General features: G+C 31.5%; 1 protein-coding gene and 1 non-coding gene across 2 annotated transcripts; both read left to right on the forward strand.

Moving 5' to 3' along the window:
- The first annotated feature begins 2,332 nt into the window (after nucleotides 1-2,332).
- Nucleotides 2,333-2,405, forward strand: Trnav-aac. Its single transcript has one exon. It is a non-coding gene; the product is annotated as a tRNA-Val (tRNA).
- Nucleotides 2,406-4,273: 1,868 nt separating this feature from the next.
- On the forward strand, nucleotides 4,274-7,774 carry LOC123720137. Its single transcript, XM_045676641.1, has 2 exons — nucleotides 4,274-4,355; nucleotides 6,772-7,774. Exon 2 carries the CDS (start codon nucleotides 6,783-6,785, stop codon nucleotides 7,689-7,691), a length of 909 nt encoding a protein of 302 aa, XP_045532597.1. The 5' UTR covers nucleotides 4,274-4,355; nucleotides 6,772-6,782; the 3' UTR covers nucleotides 7,692-7,774.
- The last annotated feature ends 3,207 nt before the right edge of the window (nucleotides 7,775-10,981 follow it).

The following is a 10,981-nucleotide window of genomic DNA, read 5'->3' on the forward strand; positions in this document are numbered from 1 at the left end:
GTGTCTAAATGACATTAGAACTTCAGAAAGCGCATTGCTGACCAGTTTTATGCAACTTCCTTACAATCTTGTTGTGAGTTGTATTGCAATATTACCCCGAAATATTGCAGCACACAACCCTCGAAGGGACTTTTTATATCAAAGAAGTCTAATCTTTTTGCAAATTATTATTATTTAATTTATTTTAAAAAGGGACACTAATGAAACATACAAATAGTTATAGTGAACACTCGACATACAAATCACAAAAACATTTAAAGGGAAACATTAAAATGATAAAAGAGAAAATAAAGTATAAACGCGATAAAACTAGAAATTACAAATATGCAATTTAAACATTTAATATATTTCTAAAATATGCTATTATTGGTGACGGATCAACAGAGCCTGCAGCGGCTTAGGGCTTGCCATGCTTCGTATGTACTCAATGCGTCGTTTACTGCAGGTAGATATCTATTTATTCCTATTTATAACGTCGTAATACGAGGACTATTTGGTTGGTCACCAGTGCCCGAACGTAAAAAGGACGGATGTGTTTCTTGTGTTTTTAAGAGGAAATCCACTTGACCTAAAATATTTGGTAAATCTACCAAGTTGTTTAAAATTTTGTAAACAAAGATAATGTCAATGAGCAGAAAGTATTTAATGTTTTTGGAACCGAACTAATTTAAACAGTACTATAATATTTTATGTAAGAATTATAATATATATATTTTGTTCCTGTTTAGTTTCTTCTTTATAATTATATGTAATATGTTTCTTTTTTATGAAATAGGGGGCAAACGAGCAGGAGGCTCACATGATGTTAAGTGATACCGCCGCCCATGGATACTCTCAATGCCACAGGGCTCGCGAGTGATGCCGGCCTTTTAAGAATTTGTACGATCTTTTCTTGAAGGACCTGTGTAAGTCGAATATGTATTTTTGCACTTCTTGCCTACCATATGTAATTTAATACATTTTTCTACTTTACTCACAATGGTTGCCTGGAAGAGATCGCTCGAAAGCGATGAGGCTGCCAGTTTCCCTCCGTTTCATTTATTTATGCTCAATTTTTATATTGTAATGTAACGAAGTGTAAATAAATAAATAAATATATTTTTTACTATAACAGGGGCAAACCGGCACGATTTAGTCATTACTGACTTTAGAAGCAAACAAACTTATGGCATCAGCCGACAGCGACACACGTAATTATATGAGTCTGGTTTTTAAACAAGCAATTGCTGAAAAGAAATTCGAGCACAACCGCAATGCAAATATAGGTACGACCTCACGCTGAGACCACTTCCATAGATTATATATGATTTTAAAAATTAGGATGTAATATAAGCAAACACATAAATTTTAGGAACTTTCAAACTATGTTCTATTAAATTCTATTAAATATTTTCAACCCACCCCATACAAAACGACATACGAACGTCCAACCCTCTTGACAGAATATGTAGGATGTTTCCAGCGTTCCATTTTCCGCATCAGCCTGGATCATAAATATATATGAGGTTTTATTACTATTTACGACTAACTTGACACTTAGAATATCATATTAGCCTGTGATAAGGCGTGCGTTATTCAGCACACTCGAGCTATCTTGAGGTTAAGGTAAAATTGCTTACGCTGCGCTGAGGCTACGTCTTTTATAGATATTATAAACAAACTTTAATATTTATTCAAAACAAAGATAATTTTTAACGTATAGGACGTTGATTTTATATTGGTGATAATATGTCATCGTAACCACATGGCTGAGACGTACTTGTTTTTTAGTTTCTAGTTATAGTGAGAATGTCGATTGTCTGTCATTACAAAAAACACTAACCTAGGTCATGGTTTTCTGAGGTGATTTTTGAGTCGAAGCTTTCAATATTTTTATTCCCCGTAGCCCGAGCCCGTTGTTTCCTGTTTCCCGAACGAGTGTTAATTGCGCACATAAAAGGTCCCCATTGGTACACAGCCGGTTCGATCTTATTAGAGATACACAGAGAGGCACGGTGATACCTAGAGGCCAACACTGCTCCACTATCGTAATTAGGGGAGCTTTTATTTTTTCTTGTATATTGAACTCCGTTGGGATATTTAAGAACTATAGTTTATCAAAATTTATGTACATAAATATCCCTCAACAAGATAAATTTATTTATGTTTACTTGCTTCAAAGAATTTATAAAAAGGCCAATCTTTATGACGGATTCGACTACTGAAATAATGCGTATAGAATCGCTTTTTTTCAGTTAACGATTATATTAACGTCAGAAGTTGTCAAGCTACTTTTATTAATGGTAAGTAAAAGTTACAGTATATGTTCAATAAATTGGCATCCACACGTATAGTTTCCGTGGTGTAGCGGTTATCACATCTGCCTAACACGCAGAAGGCCCCCGGTTCGATCCCGGGCGGAAACAAATGTTTTTATTATTTTTTATTATGTGTAACGAAAAAGGTTAAAGTTCTACCGGTGTTCCTACGCTTAAATTCAGGGTTTTACTAAGCAGGCAGTGCGTCAGCTTTGATTAGATTTATATTATTAATAAGTTATTTATTTATAAGTTCTAAAACTTATATGCATAAAATTGTACAAGAAAATATGGCATCACAAATTTTACACACATACACATCAATTATATTAGAACATAAGCAAGCTAGCTATTAAGAAAATAAATAAGCAACCACAAAAAAATCTAAAACTAAATAAAAATTTAAACCTCATAAACAAAGTTACGGTAATTTTGAATATTGTTGTAAAATATATCAAATTTTCATCAATGTAAGTTAATTGAGCGAGCTTGCCTATTTATCAATATATCTTAGGTACATTAATTATCTAAAACATAAATATCAACGTATTAAAATATGTAGTTAATATATACTTTTAACAAGCATCATTATGTGTTTGAAGTTTGAATATTAAATTCTTCTTAAACATATTTTGTTAATAAGAACACTAAATATTCCAGCTAATTAATCATATTACATTAGGTAATAACATACTTTATTACACGAATTTTACACACCACAGTTTGCATACATTATTTAACTGTGGCATCTCCAGCTTCTCGTATTTATTAAGCAATTTTCAAGAAATACATTTTAGTCCAACCTACCTAGATCGCTTTGGTAGTAAGTTAGTCCAAAACTGACCTTATACGTGCTATGGTGTCAAAACCTATTTAATTTCCTTGTATAAATTCACATATTTAATTAATAGTTTATAAATAAGATATGCTACTCATTTAGAAATTAACACTTCATACAACTAATTTGTAATACGAACAAAATTTTAAAACAATAGCAAAGTTAGAATCGATACAAAAATCTTTTATGAAGTTTAAACAGGATTAATTTTGTTACCAAGGGAAAGTTTGTTAGTTTTAAATACAAACAGGAAGAATGTTGAGCTTTTTCACTGTTAGAGATGACTGTTTTTTTTCTGTAGGAGAAGTTATTATACCCCATCATCACCAACAGCAATTTTAGGGAAATTGAGCTTAGTCCTTCTCTTCTCCATCTTCATCCATTACGACTGTGATTGTGCTAGTCATAACTTATCTATCTTAACACTGTCATCGCTCAGTCTCGGGAGGCGGTCACGAAGTTCTGCCCTTCCATCATATTCTGTACAAATTAAGTGTTTAAACAAGTGATTCCCAACCTTCCTTGTGCCATGCCCCCCCCTTAGCCTTTCTCAGATTCTTATACAACCCTCATACATAGTTTTTATATAAATAATTGAATTGTTCACGTAAGACATTTAAGTTATAGGTTTTAGGAAAAAATTATCTGCAAGGAAATTGTTAATGAAAAACAGTTTTCAAAATATAAACATAACTCTCTGTGAGGCGTGGACCTCACATCCAGGCTATGCCAATGAATTTGTCTCACTATGATGGTAGAAATTACTAAGAATGTAATTGCTTCATCCTTAGATAGTCAATACATTCTTCAGTATTTTTCTAGAACTATTATTGAGTCCTTTACGGTATAAAAAATTCTAAGAAGTTTCAACAATTGGCACACCACTATAAAATGATCTCCTTTTCTCCCACCGTCTATTAATAGTTGGCAGGTCTATGAACTCAGTCCCGGCTTACCTGCATCGGAATCCGGGGAAACTTGTTCTGACTCATACTTTAGAGTATTAAAACTGTTCATCTGACATCGTTTCTTGTCATATAGTAATAAGGATCAAAATCGTGTGATAATATGTGTACAGTAAGGTGTTTTAGTTGGGAAATCAATTAAGGCTTTGTCAATGTTTTATTATAGGTTCAGTCAGTGTTCAGCCGCCAATGTGTGATGTGTTATTTGTTATGTTTTATTCCCGATTTATATTGATTTGTGATCGTTTTGTTCAGGTAATTAGTTTTATAACTTACTTAATTGTAGTTATTAATTAATATTTGCTTTAGTTTCTTATAGGGATGATTATTAGTATAATTTTAATATAATTAATAAATTATTATAATTCTTAATTAATATAAAGTAACTGTTAATGTTGATTAAATATTATATGGTGTTTTGATTGCGATATTTTTGTATGCTTTCTGGAATCCGGTAAATTAAGTCCATTATTTGAATTAAAATTTTCTTTTTTTTATGTGTATTCCTGTAATGTATTGTATGTTACTATAATACAAATGATTTATTTTACAATTTAAGTTTTTTATTGCTTTTATATTTATTAGCTAGCTGGTATATAATCTAAAGATTACATTAAACATATCAACTGAATATTAAAACATAATAGATTGAAATTCTAAGAAAGGAATTCTATAGTGACTTAACAAAACAGCTGTTTAAAAGGTCACTTGTTCGGCGAACAATAATGTTATTGTACGGATAATATAAACCACGATAGTATTTGTGGAATGGAAGTGCATACTTTGGTACAGGTGGATTTAGAATACACTGAAAAATATTTCAAAGATTATCTAATTTGCGTTCGTACTGCAATCGAATTCTACTATTCAATTTTTATTTATACAATGTTTAACAAACTTTAAGTTCTGCCCTAAACAAGTTTCATCGTGTATTTGCTAAAAACCATTTATTACTATATTGAATTGATATTTATGCTGCAATAGTAATTCGATATTTGACGATATCTGTAAGGTTTACACGTTATGTAAATTATGTTAAATTGTCTTTATTAATTAAACACCTTTTATTTAAATATATAGTATTTGCATACACCAAACTACACTTTTGATCAAATATTTACTACGTCCTGTATATTCATTCATGACCGCTTCGGGAACTGAATGAACACTGAGATCTGTGTTCAACTTTGTTTAAATATTAATTAATGATCAATCTAATAAGTCGGGTTGAATTGATTAAAAAAAAATATAACTTATATATAAACAATGTTAAGCGCGGAAAAGTCAATATTACTAAATATATGAAATCATAACAATTCTTTTCGGACTTCATTAGATTAGTATTTGAGTCGGTTTTCTTAAAGTTTTCTAAGAATCGGAGTTATATGTGCAATAAAGAGGTAGACATAGTAAATAGTTTTAATAACATAATATGATTATTTGTTATAGCACTTTATTTATTTTAGTTCAGACGCAAATTACAATATACACATCTAGGCTAACGCCATTATGGACGCTTTTAGGTCAAATTACAAGATATCTTTAAACTCTTTAAGGGCTTCATATAAAAATAGTTCCAGTTACTCACTGCTAATTGTAATAGGCAATGTTTTGGGAAAATATTTTCTACAAATCCAACTGAAGATGGATGTAGAGCTTAAAAGTAAATATTTACTTAGTCATTTAAGGAACTACTCATATTTGGTCGTAAAAGCCGATGACGTTGTTATTAAGTACATAATACAATAGAATCAAGCCGGGACCTTTGATTTTGATAAATCAACCGCTATGTCGTTTTAAACGATGTCGTCGTAAACGGTTTTGACTGTATGTACGAATAACAAACATACATATCAAAATTCGTTGGTATTAATAAAATATATTTTTTTCGTATAAAAGATAACCGGGATGCCATAAAAACTTTAGGGTGCTACCTGCATGACAATAGTTACAGCTGGTTATAATCCGTTACTACAACGAAACTTAATTAGGTGTTTCTAAGAAATTTATAGGATTTTATTACATTTATCGTATTCATAGAATAGTTAGATTTGGGAAATATCAATAGAAGTAAAAAAAAGTATCGTACAAATGGAAGAATTCAACTACGCTACAAGTTCAAAGCCGATTCTCTTTATTTCCTTAAAAATCCGTATTTACTAGCAGTGCGACATCAAGTCGACAATCGATAACCTAAAAAACTCCCTGTTAGATCCTTATATATATCCTATATATAGTAGTGATCTTATCTCTAAGCAAAATGGATACATTATTAGTTTATCTTTTGTAAAACACACGAATACAACGGTAATAATGAATTTAAAGTAATAATGCCCCAATCGTAATAATACACAATAGGAACGTTGTTCAAATACATTACAAACTCGATAATCCGTTTAAATCATTATAACTAACAAGTGATAATGATAAACTAATTAAATTACCAAACCTATTACTAATGAGGTACCACTAAAACGTATTTAATTTCGCAGTCTTATGCAATTTATTAATTATTCTTTGATAAAGCGGTTAGATTTAACATACACTTACAAACTTGAGTATTAAGTTTATTTTTCAGTTTTGTAAGATATTAAGTAATAATTCACTTAATACTTATCATCTCTAAGTAAATTATCGTATTAAAGTGACTATAATAAATTTTTTTTTATAGATCCAAGAAAAATGACGTCCAGTTCCAGTAGAGAAAATCTGTTGCAGCCATCAACGCTCCAGGAAGCTATTAACGTAATCAAGTTTCTTACAACGTCACATAAACAAGAAATTGCGAAACTCAGAGACGCCTACATAAAACAAGCAGAGACTATTAAAAAGCTCGAAGATAACAGAAAAAGGGAATTAGAATTCTTGTCTAAGGAACTTGAAAATTACGAATTAAATCTAGCTATAAGAACCGAGGCAGTGAACAAACAATTAGCACAAAAAGATGAAATAATTAAAAAACAAGAAGATATTATTGAGGAAATAACGAATAAACTTAAAATAAAGGAGGCCTTATGTGTACCGGAAATCACAATTAATATAGAATCTAACTCTGACTCTGGCGTTGCATTGGATGTCGATGATAACATATGTAAATCTAAGGATGGAAAAGCGGCCCCAAAAACTACAAGGAAAGGCAGTAGACGATTTGCTGATTCCATTAGTTTCTTACGTCGAGTGGACTTCTCTCCAATGAAATACAAACCAAGTAATCGCGAAGGCACTAAAAAAAAGGATGAGAAAAAGAAAACCCTTGAAGTACCTCGAACCGAATCCAGAGTTCTGGTCCGACAACTCAGCTCAGAAAAAGCGACAAGTGATGAAGATAGACAGCTGTCTGAGGATGTCGATGCGACGCTCTCAGATGATACGATGAACACTTCACTATTAATAAGGCCAAAGAAATTAGATGAAAGTATGAATAATCACTTCTCCGATGACGGAAGTGAAGACACCAGTGAAGAACTCTTCGACAGAGTGATGATCAGGAGTAGCGTCAGGAGATCCGTCAAAGCTAACCCGAAGTACAAAAAGATAAATCGAACGAAATCGAAACTCCTAGAACAGGTGAAAATTAATATGGTCGACTGAATGTAAATTTACGTTTATTATTTATTTTGATCGCATTTCAATTTAATTGGATTGGGATTGCATTAAAAAGCATTTATGAGAACGATTCTTGTTTTATTTTCATTACTCACCGTTATGTTGATGATAACATGCTTCATTCGGTTGTTCCCACGCAACCTGTTCAGAACTATTATAAAAACTAAAGCAGACCGTTTATAATGGTCACAATAGTCTTTTTAACAGCCTCACCGTGCACTAATAAGACTTTTTACGTCAAAACAAGTAGATTAAAAATTATAACTAATTAATTGTAGTTGTTGGTGAGAAATTATAAGATAATGTATAAAAAAATCCTGTCGTAGGACTTGAATAGGCTAGATAAAATAACAGATATATTTTCATGTTTTTTACCTCTTAAATGCAAGCTAATTAATATTATAATTCATCAATAAAATATTAAATACAATTTAAAATTGAGCTTCTAAATTCGACTAGTTGACTTATAGTTTAGAGAAAAAAAATCTTACCATATAAGGTAAAAAACTCTCAAATTCTAAACCAGGCATTTGCCTATTAACTAAAATATTCACCACGTGTTTGCATCCATCAAATAGATAACAAAACAACCTTTTTTTTCAACCATCTGCTTAAGAACGGTCATCTGGCAGATGTCTGTAGAACTTTCACTTCCGGTGCTTTAACCTTCGAAATTATAATAAAGCCCTAATAATATTCTTTTTAGATACATTAGTACTATATAATATGACATCTTTGTTGGAATTGTTTACTAAGAAACATCGACTTTCGTTAATATAACTATTAACGGCCCCAATTTTATAATATTAAAACTAAAAATAAAAAAATCAGAGGCGCTACATCCTTTTTAGGTCTGGGCCTCAGATTTCTGTATCTGTTTTATGATTATATGTCAATATAATAGGCAAATAGGTGATCAGCCTCTTGACACACAAGGTCGACTTCTTTGGTTCTAAGGCGGTTTCCTCACGGTTTTCCTTCACAGTTTGAGCGAATGTTAAAGGCGAACATAGAAAGAAAGTCTATTGTGCACAGCCGGTGATCGAAAGTACGGCCTCAGAAATGAGAGTCGCACGCTGAAGCACTAGGCCAACACTGCTCATATAATAATGTTGTCATATTAGATCGTCAAAATACGCCAACATTATATCTAGTAATAAAAACAGATATAATATAGCGTAGTTCCGAAATGAAGTTGTGAAAGGAGAAATATGTTCAACTGACGTTGTAATGAAAAATGTACTTTACAAAATGAAACGATCTACTTACCACACTCTTTTATTGTTTACTTTATACAAGAAAAACATAATACAATATATCACAGTAAAAGCACCGGATGCGAACATGTTTTCTCTTTGTAAGCTCCTTTATTAAAATATATGAAATTAAAATATCCTTAAATCACATTAAATATGAGAATATATATTTTTTGTCTGGAGAATATTTATTTTCTTACACCGAAGACGGAAACAACACAACATAGTAACCAGATATTAATTACCGGTGAAATTACATACAAAACTATTCAAGTATAACGTTATGCTTCCATTGAAATCTAATCATGATTCACATGTACGAAGTAAGATTGTGGATAAATACTAGCTACCGCTAGGAGCTATCCGCGATGCCCGTGTGGATTTCGTGTTCTTTGTGCAAATTCTTTATATTACATTGAGTTTATTGCGTTCAGACACGGTTGAGAAATCAGAAATTATATATTGGTTATTATAGAGTTTGTTTGTTTAAACTTGCTTATCTCAGGAACTACTTGATCAATAATAAAACATCCCATTGGACTAGATTACCAGTACGGCCAGTATGTATATTAGCTATTGTAAAAGTTATTAGAAGCCAATGTTGGTCTAGGGACTTCAGCGTGGAACTCTCTCCCCTGAGGTCATAGGTTCGATCCCCGGCTCTACGCAAATGGACTTTCTATGTGCGTATTTAACATTCGCTTGAGGAAAACATCGTGAGGAAACCAGCTTACCTTATACCCAAAAAGTCGACGGCGTGTGTCAGGCACAGGTGGCTGGTCACTCCCTGGTCTGTTAGATTGACAAACGATCATGATACATTAAAAAAAAAAGAGGCCTACCACAAAAAGGTTGTAGCGCCACTGATAAAACTCATTACAAAGAAATATTTATTAACACAATTACATTATGGCCATTGTTTTATCAAATATATTTAATTTATCAATTAAAAGGAAAACGCGCTTCTCTTGAGTAAAAAGAGTAGTCTACGATGCAGTACGTAGAAGATTTTATTATCACCTCATATGCTTCTTGTCCCATAAAAAATATAAAGTTAAGTTTTTACGTATATTTAAATTTGTTAAGAAAAAGTTTTATGCTTAACATACCCATGTTTCATGGAAAATCAAACGTATTATAAGCTGGTTATATTTAAATTTGGTAAGAAAAAGTTTTATGCTTAACATACCCATGTTTCATGGAAAATCAAACGTATTATAAGCTGGTTATATTTAAATTTGGTAAGAAAAAGTTTTATGCTTAACATACCCATGTTTCATGGAAAATCAAACGTATTATAAGCTGGTTATATTTAAATTTGGTAAGAAAAAGTTTTATGCGTAACATACCCAAGTTTCATGGAAAATCAAACGTATTATAAGCTGGTTATATTTAAATTTGGTAAGAAAAAGTTTTATGCTTAACATACCCAAGTTTCATGGAAAATCAAACGTATTATAAGCTGGTTATATTTAAATTTGGTAAGAAAAAGTTTTATGCTTAACATACCCAAGTTTCATGGAAAATCAAACGTATTATAAGCTGGTTATATTTAAATTTGGTAAGAAAAAGTTTTATGCGTAACATACCCAAGTTTCATGGAAAATCAAACGTATTATAAGCTGGTTCTTAAATGCAAATTCTGTTTTGCATATAAGCAACTTTATATTATCCAATTTATCCCTTTTGTCAAGTAGTTTTTTTTAAAATGAATTTCGCAAAAGTGCGTCTTTATATGAATAATTATCTAGCCTATACAATACTAGTGAATAGCTTAAACTAAGGTAATGTTTATTAACTGTCTTAGTGTTTATGTTTTGACACTCCGATATACCGCACTTGCATTTGTATTCACTACACTAGATTTAGTAACTCAAAAGGTTTAGTTCTCTTTGAGCGTCTTGTTGCTGTTGTATCAAGAATTTTGCTGAAAAATATCTCTAATTTAATTTTAAGGAAATATTAAATTCGCTGCATTTTCGGTGAACCTCTGTGGAGCTATAAAAATTCAAAGAGACA

This window comes from Pieris brassicae, chromosome 2 (assembly GCF_905147105.1).
Source record: "Pieris brassicae chromosome 2, ilPieBrab1.1, whole genome shotgun sequence".
Classification (NCBI taxonomy): domain Eukaryota; kingdom Metazoa; phylum Arthropoda; class Insecta; order Lepidoptera; family Pieridae; genus Pieris; species Pieris brassicae.